This window comes from Amaranthus tricolor, chromosome 13, assembly GCF_026212465.1.
Source record: "Amaranthus tricolor cultivar Red isolate AtriRed21 chromosome 13, ASM2621246v1, whole genome shotgun sequence".
NCBI lineage: Eukaryota > Viridiplantae > Streptophyta > Magnoliopsida > Caryophyllales > Amaranthaceae > Amaranthus > Amaranthus tricolor.
Window position 1 is genome coordinate 110,001 of NC_080059.1, and position 22,257 is coordinate 132,257.

The window sequence follows — 22,257 nt, forward strand, 5'->3', positions numbered from 1 at the left end:
GCACTGTGGCAACTTCGGACTGATGCTGTTGGGCAGAGGCGGCCTCATCCGGCGGGGAGGCAGTAGCAGGGTCACCAACACTACTCGTATCCTCACTATCATCATTGTGCACATCATGCACCACATTGTCAATGTACTCCTCATACTCCACAAAATCATCATGTATATCATAAGGCAACTCAAAACCATGAGACTCAATATGAACATCTTCGATGTAGCAAAAGGGAACACATCCTCAATAAATTTGACATCCCCAGGCACAAAAAAAACTTTGGATTCAAGGTCATATAATCTCCACCCTTTCTTCCCAAACGGATAGTCACAAAGACACATTTTCGACTCCGACTCGCAAACTTATCTCCATGAGTAATCTGATTATGTGCAAAACATAAACACCCAAAAGTGCGAATGGCACCAAACATAGGAGGTTTATTAAAGAGGATTTCAAATGGAGTTTTATTTTGTAGCAATGGAGTAGGAGTTCGATTAATTAGGTGAGCCGTAGCAAGAACACACTCACCCCAAAAATAAATTGGTAATTTGGCTTGGAATTTCAAAGCTCGCCCAACTGACAAAATATGTTTATGCTTTCTCTCAACCCTCCCGTTTTGTTGCGGAGTACCCACGCATGAGGTTTGGAAAATAATACCAGTAGTATGAAAAAAATCATGTAAACAATTAAACTCCGTACCATTATCACTTTGCACAATTTTTATGGTTTGAGAAAATTGTCTTTCTACCATAGCAACAAACATCAAAAACATACGAAAGACCTCCGTTTTATTATTCAACAAATTAATCCAAACAGCTCTAGAATAGTCATCAACTATCGTTACAAAATTACGAGCTCCGCACGACGAAACATGTCTATACAGGCCCCACAAATCACAATGAATTTTTTCAAAAATTCTAGATGCTTTATTGTCACTCAAAGAAAACCTATCTTTTGGATGCTTAGCACGCATGCACACTTCACATCCTTTATCTAAATAATCTTTGCTACTTACGGTGGGAAGCAACTTAACGACTTTCTTGGAAGGATGACCCATACGATGATGCCACAACTCCAAGTCAAACTTTGCAGCAATAGCACTCACATGATGCACCGAATCCAATTTGCTGAAATAATACCATCTGTCCCTCCTAGCTCCCGTTCCAATTAAATCCTTCGTTTTGTCCTGAATAGCGCACATATAAGCATTAAATTGGACAATACAATGAAGGTCATCAATAAGTTGTGAAACTGAAAGTAAATTACAATGCAAATTAGGAACATAGAGCACCCCGGTGAGGGTGATTTTATCTGACAAACAAATAGAGCCAACAAACGAAGCTGACACTGTTTCACCATTAGGCAACCCAACTGGACACTCAAAGTTTTTGGTGTCCGATTACGTGATGAGTAGTTGTCGTGTCAATAATTTACGCGGCATCATCAAGCTTACCATTCAAACGATTATCGAAAATTGTAGCGTTACCTATTTTTGGTGGTGGTGGAGGTGATACCATGTAGAATTAGTATAAACTTATGGCCTTTTACCTTTATTAATCAAACAACTCCAATATATATACAAATCTAACTTTAGAATTACCTTAACTTAGGTAACTAGAATTTTAGGAAACAAGATATAAAAGATAACAACCAAAAATATTCTCACACAATATATTATTCCCAAAATATATTATACTCACAAAATATATTATTCCTATACAATGGAAGTTCTTCGTAAAATATTTGGGGAAGATATTCCTGAAGCTACTGATATTATGATTCCAAGATGGTATTCCGACAGATTTTACAGGGGTACCTTCACTAATTGGCCTGAACAAGAAGTATAAAAATCTTAGGGTATGTAAACTCCTACTCTTATTTCATTTTTCTCAAATTAATTATTTTTATAACCTAATTAGTTATTACTACTATACGTACCTTTGGCTTTGTTATAATTATAATAATTATTATTAAATTAACTAGCTTTATTAAAATGCTGTAATAGGCTCCAGTTGGCAGAGTCTTCTTCACTGGGGAACACACACACCCAGAACTCTTCGGCTACGCAGACGGGGCTTATTTTGCAGGTTTTTTTTGCTCATTTATTCATCGCCAACTTTTTATTATATTGTCACATTTTACAAAACGCCCGATTGTGCGATTAGGCACAGTCACATATTTTGTGTGGGATAGGGTCTATTTTTGAATTTTCTATTCAATATTTTTTTCCTGTTTTTATCTAGTTGATATCTACTTTTTAATTTAGTTTAATTATAATAAATAATTTTTGATTTAATAATAATAACTTTTATTTTATAAAAAAAATAGATTTAAGGACATTTTTGTTATTTCATTAAAAAAAGAAAACGATACAATAAATAAGGGTAACAATATTTAAGAAGCGGATTTTTTTATTACGAGGTATGGTTAGGGCCTTTATGAGAATCAAACGATACAATATATATATATATATATATATATATATATATATATATATATATATATATATATATATATATATATATATATATATATATATATATATATTCCTAACTATGAAGAGCCACCTGAGATTACTTTGCTAAACAATTTAATAATCAGTACCATTATGTCCAGATTCAAGTCTTATTTAACACTAAATATTTCAATAGACTTGATAAGTGTCACATTGAAGCTCAAATATAAATATTTTCAATTTGGGGAATGCAAATTGAATACAACTATTTTTGTAAGAGACCGTCTTTTATTGAGACGACCTCAATACAATAAGCTTATTTCTGGATTTCTTTTAAACTTGTATTAATCGAACAATTTAACATATATATGAGGTGTATCTCACGGTAAGACTGCTTTATATATTTATTATTTGTGTTTCTTGACCACCATTAATGAAAACTTAAAGATGGGCCTTTAAGTCATACATATGAAAGCTAATTTTACCAGCCCGTATCTTTTGGTCGGCTAACCCATGCATACCCATCAATCATGAGAATTTATAAACAAATACACATCCTTGGTTTATTTTTAATATTGAGATATACCATACCAATAAGTTGATTGAGATCTCACTATCGACCTCTTGGAGTAAAAAAGGTAATCTTTCTCGATAAAATCAGATAATTCGGGTAAAATTATATTCTTTAGGGACCGTACGTTTATCTTAATGCATACGATTCAAACAATATTCTGAAAAAAAAAAATCAATGTGTAGATTCTATATCTTTTTTATTTTAAAATAGTATTTTCCAATTACTAATGGTGAATAATCATCAAGAATCTCTTTTTTAATTTAAAAAAAATTAACTATTGAAACATATTATATAGAAGTATAATATAAATAATTTTATTATTAAAATAGTAGTGTAACATTCTACTAAATAATTTACTAAACTTATTGAACATACTTTTCATTGAAGTATCGAATCATACAACAAAAACAATGTCAGAGATTTAATCACAAAAAATTACGGTCGGCTATATAAATCAATATATCAATTTTATTTGTCTTCTTCATGGATTCGTCTTCTTCATTCATTCCAATTTTCTACCATCACAATCTGTAAGTTTAGATTTCATACCTTTTTTCACTTATGTCCTCCAAGTCATTTTGGGTCTTTCGAGCTTCAACTTTTTATCATTCTTAACGGTCCGCTAATACTTCATCTAATTTGCACATGTCCTAACCATCTTAAACGATTTTTCTTTAATTTTTTCTTTAATATTTGCAACTCTGAAACCCTTTCTTATATCTTTAATTCGAATTTTATTCCTCAAAGTATGTCCACTTGTCTATCGAAGCATTTGCATTTATATTACTCTTATCTTTCTATTTTAATCCTTTTTAAAAGCCTAATATTCTGATTCATATAGCAACGTCCGGCTAATAATCGTTGGATAATGAATGAAACAAAGATGTTTTATGTTGTGTACGAAAGAATGTCTTTATCAAAGATGAAAGTAACCAATAATTGTCACTTTTTCATAGATAACATAATCTCGTCTTCAAACTTGACATATCAATTAATCATGCTAACTTTGGATATTTTGGTTGATATGATACTTGTTTGTGTATGATTTGATATTTTTAGTTATATAATTAGTCTTAATTTTTATCTTACATTATTTTATTTTACTTTGTTTTTTGTTGCAGGTCTTTTTGAGCTAAATGACTCTTTAAATGCATCCTTTTTTATGGGCATAATTTGTCATATTTCATTTTTTTTAAACTTTGATTATAGCCAAGGGAAAAGCTACATGGGGCCAGGGAACGCTTGTTCCCTCTTGTTGAAATTCGACACTTTGTATTTGTAGCTTTCCCTCCTGTACTAATTATAATGTAAGTTTAAAGAGAGCAAAAATAGAATCTTTTCCCATTATATTGCCCAAAATAAAAATAATTTCCACTTTGCATTAAAGGGGAAAGTATTTCCCACAATACCGTCCACGTGGAAAATTATTTTTTTAAAATTTTTCAGAAAAAACCGCTACTTGAGATGGCGGTTTGCCTTAAGCACTAAACCGCCACATGAAGTGGCGGTTTGGTCCAAGGCAAACCGCCATCTCATGTGGCGGTTTGGTCCATGGAAAACCGCCACTTCATGTGGCGGTTTGGTCTATGGCCTGCAATTTTATTTTTTTTTTTACTTTCATTTCCCCTAAATAGTTAGCGCAACCCGCATTAAACTAATCCAATACCATATATTCCATATTAATCAATTACGAACCAGCTTTATTTGAAAAAATTAATTATGAAAATAATGCGAAGATATATTACAATCATGAAAAGTCATACAAGAAGTTCAAATCATATAAGAATATACAAAGTTTGTTAAACTACAAACCCCGGCCCCTTTGGTTTGCGCACCGGTTGATGATGATGGTGTGAACTCGTCAACCTCTGCAATGACATTAAGAGCAGGAGTTCGTCGCTGACTAGCACGCTGATATGTGATGATCCTTTGCAGAGGCGATGGATGTGGAGGAGGAGTGGTGATGGAAGCTGGAGGAACGAATGGCGACATAGTACCGGATGTCGATGGCGATCTGGAAGACCGACCTCGAGTAGATGAACGCTGGCGACCTCTTGTGGACCGAGAACTGGATCCTCCGGAAGAGCTACCTCGATGGGTTGAACTCCGTGGAGAAGGAGTGTGGAATGTGTCATCTACCTCGCCAATGATGGGTGGAGTCGGTATGAGGTACTCATACCCCGCTTGACTCAATGCATCGGTCAATGACGCGTTAATGGAGCCTAGGGTCTGAGAACATAGCCGATACCCCACATCAACTGGCGATGTAGCCGCCTCTTGAATCGTGTCATTGCATTGTATGAGCACCGATCGGATGCGCTCAGCTTGTATGTTATCATTATATTGTTAAAAGACTGGCATTAAAGTATTACTATATGTTATGAGTGTTGAAAGAAGACGTACCAGTAACGTAGATGTCGGATGGTAATGTGATCCTGGCTGCGTAAATGTAGTGTTCGTTAGGCGTAATATGGAGATACGCCTGTACCAACTCATGTACATACCAGAGCTATGACCTGTGAAGTTATCTCCTCGAACCAATCGAGATGCTCGGTCATTCCACGCATCTACGTGAGATCTATGTCGTACGACGTAGTTCTTGTCCCCAGTCCTTCGATCGATCGCATGTAGTTGAGGTTGGGTGTAACAGGCATGCGGAATAACCTGCTCCAAACCGAATTGACGCATGACACGATCCGGGAGATGTAGCTCGACAATGTCAAAGCAAATAAGTGGACAATGCGATCTCCAAATCTCGTGGCCCGATGTACATATGTGTGGTGACCTCAAATATCCCACGCACTGTGTCATATATCCTAACATCATGAAAGCGTGCTTTTTCAGCATTCTTATCAATCGTATCAGTTGGTTTCTTGGCAACCACATGTCCATTGTCTAATTTGTTTCTCCCTAAATCCCTCCTTGTGGCAAAGTATTCGTTAACCCGGAAGAATGTCATCCTAACCAATGAAGTGATTGGGAGTGACCTGGCCCCCTTCATCACGCCATTGAACGCTTCAGACATGTTTGTAGTTCTCACTCCATATCGATGCCCACCGTCATGAATCAAAGTCCATTGGCGCTCAGGAATAGAACCATCCACTAAGTACTTATACGCGTCCTCATTAAACTCGTTAAGGCGATTCATATAGAAATTATATTTCCGAATCTTTGTCTGTTCAGAAGCTTTTCCAAATAAGTTTTTGACTGCTATGTTTTTGAACTTCTTATGGACGTTCGAAGCTCGATGGCGTTTACAAAACCGATGGAATGTAAATGGCTCTTTCCAACCGTTACCAACTCTATTCATTGCATGCAAAATTCCCTTGTGACAATCAGATATAACACATAAGCTGTCCCTCTTAGTGACATAATGCCTTATACAGTCTAAGAACCAACTCCATGTGTCGTTGCTTTCTCCCTCCACAACGGCAAAGGCAAGTGGGAACAACTGAGAATTTGCATCTATGGCCATAGCAATCATAAGTGTGCCTCTGTGCTTCCCGTACAAATGTGTACCATCTATAGAAATAAGAGGACGACAGTGGAGAAAACCCTTAATGGATGGTCCAAAAGCCTAAAAAATTCGCTAAAAAATCACTTTGGTAGGATCCATTGTCGGTTGGACTTTCCATTGCACCACTGTTCCTGGATTAGATTGCATTAATGCCTGCAGGTACCTTGGAAGCTCCTCAAAAGACTTATCCCAATCCCCAAATACTTTTGTTATAGCCTTATTTTTGGCCAACCAAGCTCTCTTATATGTTATAACAAATCCGTATTTATTTTTTACAAAATTAACGATTGACTTCACCTTGAACGCTGGATCAACTCTAATCATATCCACGATAAGATCATCAATAAATTCAGAAGTAAGGAGGGGATGATCGCCACTGTAATGTGCTGAGCAATCATGATTATGACCCTTATATCGCACAATCTTAAATGATCCCGTTGCGGTCATAACAGCTCGCATCCTCCATTCACAACCTATATCCTCCGCATTAGTGCACTGGATAACGTACTTTGAAGGCTCCGACTCAATTACACGGAAGTTTCTATTGTTAGAAATCGCCCATGCTTTAACATTCTTTTTAAGGTGGTGTAAGGAGCTAAACTCTTGCCCTATCCTAAAGTCTCCATTTTCATTCATGGAGTTGTCATCGTTCCAGGTCATCCATGCATCAATCAATCTTTGATCAACCTCATCAATTCTAAGCCAATCTTGAGATGGAGCACCATCTCTAATCGCTGCATCTAGAGCTTCTCTTCTTTCATCATCCTCTTCTGAATCAGAATCAATATGCTCATCCTCCTGATCTAAAGAGTCAACCTCGTTCGCATTAAGCCTACCCAAATGACTCGTGGAAAAGGTGTTCATTACACCACCACCAATGCCACGTGAATGAGTTGGAAAGGTAAACTCATCCAAGTGCTCATTAACGTAATTTGGGTTACTTAACATTTCTGTGAATGTATCATGGCGTACACTAGGACCTGATTCTGGAAGTTCCATGCTAGTCATGACTTCCCTCGCATTATCCAAATTTGCAACCAATTCAACATAAACCTCCATTGCCGTTCCAGGGGCTTATGATACTGCATAAGCAATAGCACTTATACTTTCATCATTCTTAATCGGGACTAACACATTTTTCCCAGTCACAAGGTATTTCATCTCCATTTTTAACATAAAAGAGTTGCGATCACAACCAATTACATCATAGACTTTGCTAACAAACACCTCAAAAGTCGTATTTTGACGATGGATAAACATCACTGTATTTAATCCTCCATTATACCCAACATCGGATCCAGTATAACTTACTTCCCCACCCCTAATACACTATAACGGGATAATGATCCATATTCTGCAAATACAAACATGTTTTTCATGTGATTTCACATACATTTAATTGTTGATTGTGAGTAAGGGAAGTGTAAATTTGAATATAAGAATTTGTGATATTAAGGTATTAGAACACTTATTAGAAGGTTCATTTCAAATATAAAAGCTAAAAGTTCCATGAATATATACTAAAACCATTAAACTAACCCTACAAAGTAATAAACTTTCATTGAAGCATTTCATCAAACACTTTATATGCATACAAACCAAATCATAAAATTCAACTACAAATGTGTAAAATGTAAGCTTAAATCATGAAAACAAGAGAATGTAACAAACAATCAATGTATTTATAACTTCAATTGAAAACAATAATGAACAAAAAAACAATTTGCATATTGAAAAAAAAATTAGGGTTTTATTCATACCTTAAATGAGGATGAAAATGAACTAGTACACAAGGAGAAGATGGGAATGCATTTGATTAGTTTAGTTGAATGAGAGGAATTGTAAATTTGAAGTAAATGAGAGGGAAGAAATTTTTTTTTTTAAGCTAATACCGGCAGCAAGAAGCAAAGAGGAAAATGGAATAAAGTGAACAAATGTTCGACATTCTGTTTTGTACTGCTACAAAACCGCCACTTCAAGTGGCGGTTTACTCAATATTATTTATTTTTTTTAAAAAAAAAATTAAAAATTCACAAACCGCCATTTCATTTAGCGGTTTACTTCAGATCCCTAACAAAATCGTCATTTCATGTAGCGGTTATATTAAAAAAAAAAAAAAAAAAATTCTCACACCTATCCTACGTGGACGGTAATGTGGGAAATAGTTTCCCATTTCAAGCAAAGTGGGAATTCATTTTTTAATTTGCAATATTCTGGGAAAATATTCGCAAAAGTATAACAAAATTTATTATAGTTTAATAGTTGGAGTAACACATTTAAACCTGAAGTTATGGGATCAAATCATAATTTAAAATATCATTTTTTAATAAACTAATAAATTTGTGTTATAATTTCATTACTTTATCTTTGATGATTTTACATTCATCTTTTTTAGTGCGTGAGTTTATTTTTTTGTTATCTCAATTTTAATCGTATTATATTAAAAGACTTCTTATATATATATATATATATATATATATATATATATATATATATATATATATATATATATATATATATATATATATATATATATATATATATATATATATATATATATATATATATATATATATATGTATGGAGTAAAAAATAATTGTTTTTTTTTTAAGACATAATTATAGGGAAAACTTCAATTCCATTTGTTGAATATAATTATTGCTCTAATTATAGTTTATTTTAGTCTCAATGATTTTAAATTTTTCATAGTTTAATTATTTTTACTATAGTAAATAATTTGCTAGTATATTGACTCTTTGACCCCTAATTCAAAATTTTGACTTTGCCCATGATTATAACTACTATATGAGCGGAATACATTAAATATGATGGTGATATAATGTTCATCCGAATTTACTCCCGTCCTTCACGATTTTGGTTTCGAAAAAGGGGTTGGAAATTCAGGTTCCAACCCCTTTTTCGAAACCAAAATCGTGAAAGACGGGAGGAAATTCGAAGGTGTTACATATAATGCTATAGCTCTTCGTAATCTTAATTATTGATATCTCAAAAAAAAAAAAAAAATCCATTGCATGTATAATATTTTCGATGATGTTTTTATATATTGAAGATATTTTTTTTGAAAGGATATATTGAAGATACGTTGTAATATGACTATTTTTAGCAATCATTTTCATTTATTTATGTTTCCCTTGTTCTTTACATGAAATTGGAGCTTTGATTTATCTCAACTTATCAAAACATTAAAACTTAATAAATCGAAAGTTACTAGTGATGAATATGGAAAACTATTAATAATGAACAATTTGATACAAGTTTTATAATAATGGCAATGAAAGTTTGAGAGAATATATTTAGTTTTTTTTTCCAATTATGACTTCTCACATTTTAGTATTTATTTAATTAAATTTGAATTAGATAAAAATAAAGTTATAATGCGATTGAATTTTATTGTGATTTATTTAACTTAAAACGATAATATTTATTAATTGTAAAGCTAAATTTAGCAAAGAAAATGCTCGAGATTATTATAATTAAAAATTATTAGTTAGCTTTTTTTTTTGAATAATATCTGATTCATTATTCAAAGTCATACGATATCTACATCAGACATAAAAATTAGCAACTACATAACAACTTTAACCAAAGATAATTCAAAATTAATAAAACTACGATCATTATATATGAGATCTGACAATTCTGAATATCCTCTTCCACATCGTTGTTTGACACAACCTTCTACGAGGGGGTCTTTCGATCTGTTGTAGTCTTGAGTTAAAATTAAATTTGATATAGTTGATGGCAATTTTGGTGTCTACTGTATTATCGCATTAAGCTTTATAACAAATCAATTACAAACCAAACTTCATAACTCCAAACTCTCACGAAGAGAGAAATCAAAACCCAATATATGGGTAGAATCAATCCAATGAATGGGTAGAACAACTTTCTTGTAGGGAGAGGATAACTATTTATTCTAATTATATTAAAAAAGCTTAAAACAGATAAATTTAGGGACTTATCATCAACTAAAAGGTTGATAATATCTCTAAATTAACAATAGAGATTAGAATTTTTTTAAAGTGAGGAGAAAGAAAAAGAGAGAGGCGGTTAAAAATTATTAGTTAGCTTAGTGATGGAAGATTTTATCAAATGAAAATAAAATTGAAAAATGTCCATCTACCAAGACACCAACAATAAAGGTGTAACTCACGGCTCCCTGAGGGTCGAGGGTTGAGGGTTGGCCATCTGTTCAACCTCCTCTCATAGAGTCATAGTCCTTCCCTCCTCTTTTCTCTGCTCACACAATTCTTCTCTCTCTAACTTTCCCAAAATTCAAGCACTTTGGCGTGAACGCTTCCATATCACATCACAACTCACTCATCACAAATCACAATCCAATCTCCTCTCTCTCAGATTCGCTCTGCACTTTTTCTACTAAACTTAGCGTTTTCATTTCTGCATAAATGTCTTTCAGTTTTCCCCTCTATATATCTTCATTTTAGGGTTTCTAACTTCCCCTTTCCATGTCTATCCGAGGCGTCGATTTCAAATGGTTCTTACTCTTTCCCCCTTTTCAATTTCTATATTATTTTTTTTTATTTTTTTGTAATTTTTATGATTTTCGTTTTCCCATTTAGGTATGATGGATTTTTCTTGTCCATGCTCGCAACTAGTGTGTATCCTTTCTGCATTTATCGTTTATTGTTCTATTTGCTTTTTTGGACTATTCTATTTCATAAATTCTGCTGTAATTGAATTTGTTGTTTAGCTTTTTTCTGAATGAACCGTCTTTTAGTTACTCCTACATCACTTGATCGTTGCATCAATTCAGCCTTTGAAATGTTAAAACAGTGAAATTTTGGATGTTGAATTTGTCAACCAGTGTTCCTTGATCAGTTTGATCGTAGAATTATAGTGGCCATCAACTGGAATCGCTACCATCTTTGTACTTATCCTTTGCACATTTGGATTGTGGTAATTCTTTACTCCTTTCATGGAATTTCTAGTTATTTCGGCTATCTTTATCTTTTTGTTTCTATTAGTTTCTTATAATTGACAACAATATGTTTTGGTATCTTTTTTGGGCAGGTTGACTACACCACTGTTTTTGTATTCCGGCTTTTAATGTTTTTGGACAATGGGCTTGCAGCCGGAATGGGATTGTAAGCTTTCCCCTTCTAATCTATCTATTTACATTAGTAAATTGCAAATAGAATACTTTCTAATAATCCTGGATGCTTACAATTGGCTTATTGAGACTATATCTTTACTGTAACTTGGAGTACTTGGACCGTTCTATTGCGGTTTGATGCTTTATTATGATCTGTAAAAAGTAAATGCTCTTAAATGTAAAATCTGCATTTGTTCTTTTGTTTAGTTGTTTACAAGATGGTTCCAGACATTCTATAAAGTTTCTCAAGGGTTGTTTTCTAAGGAAATAATTTTTGAGATTGTTCCTTTGCTAGAGATATTCTTTGGAAAGAAGGATTCCTTTTGTTTACTATTAGATTGTTTAAAGAGTACTTGCGGGAAAAGATGAAACATTGTGGCTTGCTATCTTCATGTTAGCTCCTTTTGTAATTGATATTTTTTTGGAAGGAAAAGTTTTTTGTGTTTGGGGGTGGGTGGCTGGCTGGCAGAAGAGGGTTGGTCAATGCTTCCACATGAGACCCATGAATGAGAAATATGGTATGGTTGTAGGTACGGCGTGATGTGAGTTTACTTATGAGTTTTATTCTGTCTTATGGTATTGGTGTTTACTGTTATGGCCTAAATTGATTTTGGGAGCAATTCCTTTCTATTTTGTTTAATCTTTGGTAGACATATATCAGAATGTGTCTTCCTTGCCATCTATTTCACCTGGTTTTAAGAATGATTTTGAATATAAGAGTATCTAACTCAAATGGACCTTGTCCTTACGATGCATATACTATAATGTGCACTTGTATATAAATCATGATACTGTAGTTGTATGCTAAATTTGCTTCTCATTTTCCCATATTTATCAAATACTGATTGGAATACTGAATTATCTTGATATGTGGAGCCTTCAATTTAGTCCCTCCCCCTTTCCCCAGTTGCATAATTTTGTTACTATGTGTTGATGATTATCATGTAGCTTGACTTTGGCTGATTAAATATTCTAGGGACTTTGGCTGGCAGCAGAGGTATGCTCGCTTTTGTGGTAGAGTAGCAGTTCTCTCATTCCTCTCTCTGGTGTTGTATCCGTTTCTTTGGGCATGGACTGTGATTGGCACCTTGTGGTTCACCAAAGCCAAGGGTTGTGTAGGTTACCTTATCAGCTTTTCTTCTCATTCTCTGGCGAACTATGAACCAGTCTAACTTGTGGTCTTGTGTGAGCAGTTGCCTGAAGAAGGTCAAAAATGGGGTTTCCTGATTTGGTTGATGTTTAGTTATTCAGGACTTTGTTGCATTGCTTTCTTTTGTGTTGGGAAGGTTTGCCTCCATCTTCAGTCTCTTTATTGTTTTGAATTTTGTTATATATTTTCCTTAAGAGGAACTTTCTTAAACCTGTTGGTTCTTTTTTGTTTTCATACCATTCTGCTTTTCTCTTTTCAGTGGTTAACACGAAGGCAAATTCAGATGCTACGAGCTCAACAAGGGGGAGTTCCAATATCAGAGTATAGGGTAATTTTCTCTGTGTATTATTATCTCCAAAGTAAATACATGTATTATGTTTTCTCATGTAAAGTGAATGGTAAAGGTGGGTTTCTTGATAATTTGAAGTCACAATTTGCCTGTTGATGACATTAATGAGGTGTCATCCCCAAATGAGGAAAAGAATGACTTTGAAAAATCTCTAGTTCTAATAAAAAAAATATGCTTAAGCTTACGCCATTGCTGAGAATGATGTTGGGTAGAAACACTCCCCTTGTTGCCGGGAGAGTAAGATCTTAAAACTGAGAAGGAATTTTTGTTGAAAGAAAAGAAATCATTTTTCCTTGTTTTACTTCGCATGAGTTATCAAGAACTCTTCAGCTATTTCTAGATGTATCCCTACTTATACTTTGATGAAAATTAATGTTACATTAAATATTTCCCCTTTATGATATTTACAATTTTTTCCCCATTGATATTTACTTGAATAGGATTGATATTTTTTAAACTAGTTATATGTGCATTTCTAATTGGGATTCGAGACTGGTTTTCATTGATCAGAACCTATTAATGCTAATGGAAATTAACTTTTTGAATAAAACAAGATAGTTTGTGCTAATGATTTCTAGGGTTCATGCTGCATTGAAACAGAAGTTAATTTTAACAAATAAATAAAGGTGATATCATTTGTAATTCTCTACTTATACTATAAGAAAGTATAGGTCTATGAATATAGATCATTTATTAAGCATTTTTCCTGGCCAAAAGGCTAGCAATTACTGTAAAAGCTATATCCAAATTCCAAACACCCCCATTGTGTAAGGGAATTGGTCAATTTAAATGTAGCTACATCATAATATTGGTTTATAACAAGACTTTTAAAGTTTAATTTGCCTACAGAAAAGTGTATTTAAGATATGTGCTTGACCTGTGATTATTTTTTTATGATGGTGCTTTGAAATTAACACATACAATTAGCTACTATAGGGCTTTATTTTGAAATCGAATGTGATTGTTATAGTTTTTGCATTATGTTGCAAACATGTCATGTTTTATTGGCTTTTGTCGTGTTAATCTTTTCCGTTTGGCAGGCTTAAAATTTGTATCTTATTTGTCAGGTATTGGTCGACATGATTCGTGTACCAGATTGGGCATTTGAAGCTGTTGGGCAAGAGATGAGAGGCATGGGCCAGGATGCTGCTGCATACCATCCTGGGCTTTACTTGACTGCAGCACAGGTAGCAGCCATTGCTCATTTTTTATAGGTTTTGGATTGGATATAATTACAAGTATGTTATGTTAGTTGGGAACACACCTAATCATCAAAATAGCTGGAGGTTAAAGTTGTCTATAAAGGATGGATACTGGAATACAACATAAAAGTTTTGCGTTCCGTATTCTGGGATTTGACTACCTTGATGATTTTAAATGAACGATTCTAAATAAACTTTTAGTGAGGGTGTATTCTGTTTGGATAATGTGAACTTTATTGTTGTTCCCAAGTACCGGATTCATTGACTAGCACTGGCTTGGTTAGTATTAGGGTGATTGTTAGGGAGATTGTTTTTAAGAAGCTTGTCTTTTCTATCTAACCTTTCTTGCAATAAGACAACTCTGATAATCTAAACGGCACTTTGTTAGATAGGCTCGGAGGTTGAATACGAGAGTATTATATCTTATGATTGACTTGGACCAGTGGAAACCCTAAATTACTGAGGAATGTCTACTTTGACAGTAATGTGTGTTGTTAGATTTTTCTTGTGATCGCTTTTATGAGTAGAGACGTCTATTGTCCTCTGACGTGGCAACCTTCTATTTAATGTTAAGTAGGGCATTTATATAAAGTTAACATTTTGCCCATTTTGTGGAAAACTCGATACTTCATTAGAATAAGCTTGGTGACGTCGAGAGTATTTATATCTCATAGTTGACCTAAGTCTTTCTACGAATGAGATCACATGATTCACCTAGCCTATCAATTTTGTAAAGTTGCTACTAGTAAATTGATAATGCATTTGTTGTTTTCACCGACTACTCCCAAAGACATAGTCTGAGAGCCACTCTCAACGAATGTTCCATTCACCATAGTGGTGCTATCTATTGAAAACTTCTGTTAGTTTTGATGAGGTCTTTGGAGGAATTAATATTCCATTCACTATAGTCCTTGAACCTTATACTTACCTAAAAAGTTTTCAATTTTTCTGCACCTCATAAGAATCCTTATAAAAGATATACAAAGTCTCTCAAATTCAGCCTGAACAAGTTCTAAAGAAAAATCAAAAACTCCTCTTATCTTTTAAGTGTTATAAGAGTTTTTTTTTTTTTTTTTCCTTTCGTTGTACTTACATTGGGCTCATTTATGGTGAACATTGGACATTAATTACTTTTGATTCACATTAATCCTTGTATTTTGCAGTTGTTATTTGTAATTGGTTTGAATTCTTAGTTTTAAGAGGGGCTAGGCGCACCGAGGCGCGAAACCTCTTTTTTTAGAGGTGCAACACAAAGGCGTTGGCTTTTCGTGTGCGTGGTGCAAAATTTTTCTTATAAAGGCTCCAAAATCAATTTTAAAACATATTTATTACTTAAAACAACATAAAATTCATATTATTACAACATACAAGTTATATGAACGCTATTTTAACACATAAAGTCGTACGATAATATAGTTCTAAGTTGACAAAATTCTGTTGCAAAATCCAAAAGGCATGAAGATGTTGTGGTGATGAAATCATTGTTCAAGTTGTAAATCATTGTACATTGATGTCAAGACAAGCACAAACAAAATGACATGATGTTGTACTCAAGAACCAGAATATGCAATCAGAATATTAGAAAGAAAAGAAAGCAGTAAGGAAAGAGAAGAAAGAAGAAGAGATTAAGGAAAGATTGGAATGCTTGTATTATGATACTAGACAGCAGGGTACTCTCCTGAGCTCTTTGAGTGGCTCAGTAACTCCCAAGGTACTACACCAAATGGTACTACAAGCATACTCCTAATCTAACCCCTCCTAGAATATATAGGAAGTACAATATTCTAGAAGGTGTACAGCTCTTCAAATATACCAAACAGAATCTTTTTGTATAAGAGCTAAATGCAATGTATAACTGAATTCTGTTTTCAATGCTTCTTCCTCCTAGCATATGTATACTTGATTGTGGGCTTGGGCCGTTCCATGACACATGATAGCACAAAAAAAAACTATATGCTAAAACTCGACCATCATAACAAATAATTAAATCAAATCACACATCAAATACACCATATTTTAATCTTTCTTTTGACTAATTGTAAACAAATTAGAGATAAAATGAATCATTGTATTAAAAGATAGGAGTAGAATTATAAAAAGAAAAAAAGTAGAGAAGGAAAAAAGAAAAAAGAAATCCAAGCATTATAAAATAAAATAAAAAAAATGAGAGAAAAGAAAGAAATCTAAAAGAAGAGAAACGGACGAAATCAGAAAGAAATAGAAGAATACAGAGAAAATATAATGAAGAATAAAAGGGAAGACGGAGAATACCTTATCAAGAATGGCGGCACACATGTGAAAGAGATGAACATGCTCCTGCTGCTATCTTTGCTGCTTTCTTCATCTACTTTGGCTAAGGCAAGAAAGGGGCTTTTTTCTCTTCTAAATTCAAATAAACAACTCTTTCTTTTAAGGGTAATCCATTAAGTTAAGCAAAAGTATTTTAGTACATAAAACTTAGAAAAAGCAAAAACAAAAGGCAACATGCAGGACTCATAGGAGACGCACAAAGCACAAGCCTCTCCCTCGCCTCTTGTATTGCGCTGCGCCTGGAGTCTCTAAGGTGTGCTTCTGGTCGCCATGAGGCGCACTTTTTTAAAGCCAAGTTTCAATTTTAATCTCTCATGAGGGTTTGTGTTGACACTTGTCATTGTGTATGTCTAATATATCTTGTGTATGTATTGGCAGAATCAACAATATATCAAATGAGTTCTATTAGTTTTGGTACTAATGTGAAAGAAAGGTCTTGTACAATCCTGATGCACACCAAACAATGTTGTATGTACCCTTGACGACATTGGTTTTGGTGTTATAATGTTATCTCATTGGGATGTGGCCTTTGAGAACATTGTTGTGATCTTGAGGGTTTTTTTTGTCTCTCTCATTCAAATATGAAATGGAGTGTAAAACTTACTCAGCTCTTTACATTCAGTTAAGTGATAAGAAATCTTATATGATCTCTAGTTACAACACAACAAGAATATATGCTTGAGTTGCATACTGGAACATAGCTAGTGAACAAGGTAGACAGGGAGGTAGAGATGATGATAAATTTTTTATTGCACTAGCCATGCCCAAGTAATAGTCTGTAAATAATGTTAAACTCTGAAAGATAAATATCTTGAACAAAGGTGTCAATTCCATCATATCAAGAACCACAGTATTGGAATAAATAGTCGTCCGTTGCGTTATGCAACGATCGTTCCTAACGTGTTTGAGAGTTGACGCGATGTTAAATCTTGTTACATCATGGCGCATGAATTTTCACAGTCAAAATGTTGCGTTGACCGTTACGTAACGTGTGCGTGATATTTAACCTTCCAAGTTGGAAAATTGTTTTTTGAAAAAAGGTTATAGAAAAATTCTTTTAACATTCTAAATTGTAGAAAAGTTTTTCTAACATCTTCATGTCAAAATTTCATTAATACCCATTAACTCTAATTAAACTATAGTTATTTATAATTTTAATCAAGCAAAATAATTTACTATTAATTAATTATCCACTTTAAGTTATCTCATATAGTAGAAGTATAATAGCTAGAGGTGTATTATTGCATAATGATAGTAGTTCAACATCGAAGCACGAAACGCGAAATGCGGATCGCTACTCTAGTCTTCGGTTGGAAACGTCCGTACCAGAACTGTTCGTAAATGCGACTTGAATTGCCGGTGAGGGCAATCTGGTTTCCGGTGACCTTTTAGAAGTTAGCATCAAAGTTCAATGTTAGATATTTTAGGGTCGCGGCTCCTTTTCTCTTCCTTTATCTGATTTTTTAGGTTTGCCGTTCCTTTTCTCTTCTTGAGTTCTTGTGGTGAATGGTTTCTCTCTCTGCATGTCACATTTTTCTGGTCTGTTCTATTTCTCTCTTCTATTATGTGCTGGCTGCAAAGTTTAGACTTTTGTTCTTTTCTCAATTTGTATATGGGCATTGGGCGGCCTTCCTTGCCGTCTATCTCTTTATTGTTTATAGAGAAAATGTGCTGAGTGTGTACAAGACCAATCAGTACAGGGGGATAACAGTTGGAATGATTTTCAAATTCCAGGCATATGGTTCCTTAATGAAGCATTGATTTTTCTTTCTAATAATTTGATATAATTGCTATTCATACAGAGAGAAGCAGTGGAAGCTCTTATCCAGGAACTGCCAAAGTTCCGGCTGAAGGCTGTTCCTACTGACTGCAGTGAATGCCCTATCTGCTTGGAGGAGTTCCGGGTTGGAAACGAGGTAAACATATAAATATTTGTGGAAAAGAAAATAAAAAATGTTTTTGTTACAGCACCTTGTTTTATCTAATAATGTTACAATGGTGAGCAACATTTATTTGAACGTTTGACAAATGTGTATTCCAAGCTTGATTTATTGTTATTAGTATTGACCTAAATTACCTAATCCCAATTCCTGATGATTGTCAGGTTCGTGGCTTACCTTGTGCTCACAACTTTCATGTTGAGTGCATAGATCAATGGCTCCGACTTAATGTTAAATGTCCCCGGTGTCGCTGCTCCGTTTTCCCCAATCTTGACCTCAGTGCCTTATCCAATCTCCGTACTGACTCAGAACTGGAACGACATTCATCTACCATGGTGACCACCACTCAATATGTCAGAGCCCAAACGCCTAGCCAAAGTTATCGGTTGAGATTACATGGTTTGCTGCGCCCTGTTCGAACTGAGAATGCAGGACCTGGTAATGAACCAGATAATGCCTTGGAAGTTGCTGAAAATGGGGGGTTGCTTACAATTTCGGGTCCTGCTCGTGTGAACCCCTCACCCTATCCTGTCGAGCATGATGTTGCACCTTCTTCAGCCCTTCCTCACTAAGAATTTTTGGCATTTTACCTAACTGCAAAATGCTTATACTCAGATCTAATAGAGATGAAATGAAAAATTAACAGCCTCTTAGAGCGATGTCTGGGTCTATTGGCGATATATAAGAGCTTTCTTTAGGCTGAGAAGTTTGCAAGCGCAAAAGAGGCACTAATATTTGTCTAGATAAAATCAAATTATAAAATGAAATGAAGTGTACATAGCATTTGCTAACTAGGTTTATTTTTCTTGAACAACTCATAACTGAAAGGTATTCAGCGAAAAGAATGTCTGTAATGACATTGGTTCTCTTGATTGCAATTTGATTGTAATCCCTTATGCCCCATTCACTTTGCTCAAGATTTGTCCTCGAGTCCTTCAGATGTGTGCTCCTGCCCTCTAGGAGATAGAGTATAGAGGAGGATTAAGAGTTACTACATGTGTTCAACTTTCCAGATGGTTGTATTTTGAGCAAATCTTGTATTCCTCAAATTTAACATAAGTTTGTGACCTTAGTCTTCCTCACAATTTGACACTAGCATTATGTTTGGATAACAACTTTAGAGAGAAAAAAAGGAAGGGGAAGAGGAACGGAGGGGAGGGAAAGAAAGGAAAGAGAAATAAAAGGGAAGTAATTTTTGTTTGTTTAGGTTCGCTTGAATTGAGTGTGATATTTAAGGGGTAAATAAAAGTAAATGAAGGAAAATAAAGTTAATTAGAGAGAAGTTTAAAGGAATTTGATTGTTAAAGAGGTGGAAGAATTGGTTAGAAGGTAATGAAAATGGATAAAACAATTATTTTTTCCCTCATATTGGGAGTATAAATTTACCCCTAGAAGAGGATGAGGGAATATTTTCCTCCAAATGAGGAAAATTATCATCCTTTTTTATTCATCTTTTTTAGTTTATTTTCATTCTACATTTTTCACAAGTATTTCAATTACTTTATTTGCACCTCCATTTACCTTTATTTCACTAGTTTGACTTTTTTACCCCTTAAGCGGCCCCTTAGGAGGAAAGGGAAGAGAAAGGAAGGAAGGGAAGAGTAATTTTAATGGATCGGCTTTATATTACACGATTAAATATTTTCTTTAGTGTTTTTATTTCGTGTTCACAAAAGCTAAATTTTACGTATAATTGAACAATGGAATAAGTATACTTTTGAATTCGTTTGTTCAACCTAGAAGGTCAACAATGTATGATGCTAGCTCGTAAATATCGTGACGCAATTGTCCCAGATCAAACTTTTTCACTACTGTTTTCAACCCGTTAAGATTTTGGTTTGATTCGATCCCGAGTTGAACACCTCTACTTACATTCATAAATAGGTTTATTTTATTCTTAGCTATAGCTCTTGTGAGTTGTGACTCAAAAGTCAAGATTTATGATTATTCTAAGTTGTTGTAATTTAGGTTCATTGATTTGGTTTTGGTTCATCTTATATTTAATTCAAGTCAAGTTCAGTTTGAATACTTTTTATATACATTTTAATTTTTCAACGAGTTAAAATTAAGTTTTGTCGAATTTTGAACTACTCATTTTTTTTGAGTTAGAAATAACTTTAGGTTGGGTCATTATGTTTTAGGTTGATTTGATGAGTTGGGTAGAAGTTTTGGTTATATTATATTAGAGTAAGGTGGTAAAAATCCGAATTACTTTAATATGGTGTATGTTTTAGAATATTTTGTAGATCATCAAATTGGACAAGTATAAGTATTTATGGATTTTAATTCAAGTTAATAATAAGTTTTCGACTTAAATTGATTGCATATAAATTAATATCAAAACAAATCAAGTAGAATCTTGTGTTACTTCAAGTCTGAACGGATATTGTATAATGATAATGTAGTCAAGGTCAAATAATAATCTCCTTTGTGAATTTCATTAAAAAAAGTTATTCTCCTTGTGATTTGTCAAAGACAAGCTTGATTATAAAACTCAATGGTGAACAGTAAATAGTTTTAAAATACTTGCCACACATTTGCTTTTTTATATGGTCCAATGTATTATTTAATCCTCAATATTTATAATTATGTATAGTAAAAAAATTAGAAAAAATTATTATTAATAATCTTTGCATCGAAACTAATCAAACAAGATCCCACTTGACTATGTTTTAATTTATAGATAAAAAATTAATCATAAATTAAGAGAAATAAGTGCATAGTGCAAGTATTTCAGATGTTGCGAGTAAATCGGAACGGATCAAGTATATGAGTATGACCTAACAAATACAAATAAAATGAACACAAATTCTTGTGAGAGACGGTCTCTAACTATCTCTAATTGGGCTGACTCATTATATATTTTTAAAATATTATAAGTAGGCATTAAGAATGATGTAAGTAGACATTTGAGATATTGAAAGTAGACATAAAATATACGGTAAATAAGCATTAAGAATAATATAAGTACGCATTAAGAATACGATAAATAGACATTAGTCTTTAATGAACTGGATTTAAAATATGTCTCTTAAAAAGACGGTGTCTAAAAAGACTAGCTGTAAAATGAAATAAAGGTGGTGATGCTTCTTTAACTTTACACAATCCTTAAACATCGCCACCTTTATCATTTTATCGCCACTCCTATTTTAATGAATTGTCGATATTGCCCCTGGACTATAATAATAATAATAATAATAATTATTAATAATAATAATAATAATAATAATAATAATAATAATAATAACAATAATAATAAATAAATAAATAAATAAATAATAATAATAATAATAATAATATAAAAATAATATTTAAAAAAAAATAAACCCGCGACTCAGCCGCGGTTCAGTCACACAAAACCCGCGACTCGACCGCGGCTCACTTGCACAAAACGTGCGACTGAGCCGCGGTCGAGTCGCGGGTTTTGTGCGACTTAGCCATGGCTGGGTCGCGCGCGACTCACTCTTTTAATTTTATTTTTTTTTATTTTTTTAAAATATTATTATTATTATTATTATTATTATTATTATTATTATTTTAAAATATTAATTTTATTATTATTATTATTATTATTATTATTATTATTATTATTGTCAAACGATTTTCTATTAACACTAAATAAATAATTACAGCA

General features: G+C 33.5%; 1 protein-coding gene and 1 long non-coding RNA gene across 3 annotated transcripts; both read left to right on the forward strand.

Annotated features, from left to right (window-relative positions):
• Nucleotides 1–1,729: 1,729 nt before the first annotated feature.
• LOC130798612 (uncharacterized) lies at nt 1,730–4,302 on the forward strand. The gene is made up of 3 exons (XR_009039079.1): nt 1,730–1,849; nt 1,998–2,079; nt 4,143–4,302. It is a non-coding gene; the product is annotated as an uncharacterized LOC130798612 (long non-coding RNA).
• A 6,344-nt stretch (nt 4,303–10,646) lies between these two features.
• Nucleotides 10,647–19,540, forward strand: LOC130797918 (E3 ubiquitin-protein ligase SIS3). 2 transcript variants are annotated; one of them, XM_057660706.1, is made up of 10 exons: nt 10,647–11,054; nt 11,140–11,178; nt 11,410–11,476; nt 11,591–11,664; nt 12,649–12,787; nt 12,866–12,958; nt 13,082–13,150; nt 14,239–14,358; nt 18,486–18,599; nt 18,788–19,540. In XM_057660706.1, exons 1-10 carry the CDS (start codon nt 11,026–11,028, stop codon nt 19,193–19,195), a joined length of 1,152 nt encoding a protein of 383 aa, XP_057516689.1. In that variant the 5' UTR covers nt 10,647–11,025; the 3' UTR covers nt 19,196–19,540. The 2 variants fall into 2 exon arrangements, with proteins under 2 accessions (XP_057516689.1, XP_057516690.1); XM_057660707.1 differs by lacking the exon at nt 11,140–11,178 and having other exon boundaries at nt 10,860–11,054; nt 11,385–11,476.
• The last annotated feature ends 2,717 nt before the right edge of the window (nt 19,541–22,257 follow it).

Coding starts and splice junctions, on each gene's coding strand:
- LOC130797918 (XM_057660706.1), top strand. CDS start 11,026: ATGTCTATCCGAGGCGTCGATTTCAAATG. Junction 11,477..11,590: donor CTTTGCACATTTGGATTGTG/GTAATTCTTTAC, acceptor TTTTTTGGGCAG/GTTGACTACACCACTGTTTT. Junction 18,600..18,787: donor AGTTCCGGGTTGGAAACGAG/GTAAACATATAA, acceptor GATGATTGTCAG/GTTCGTGGCTTACCTTGTGC.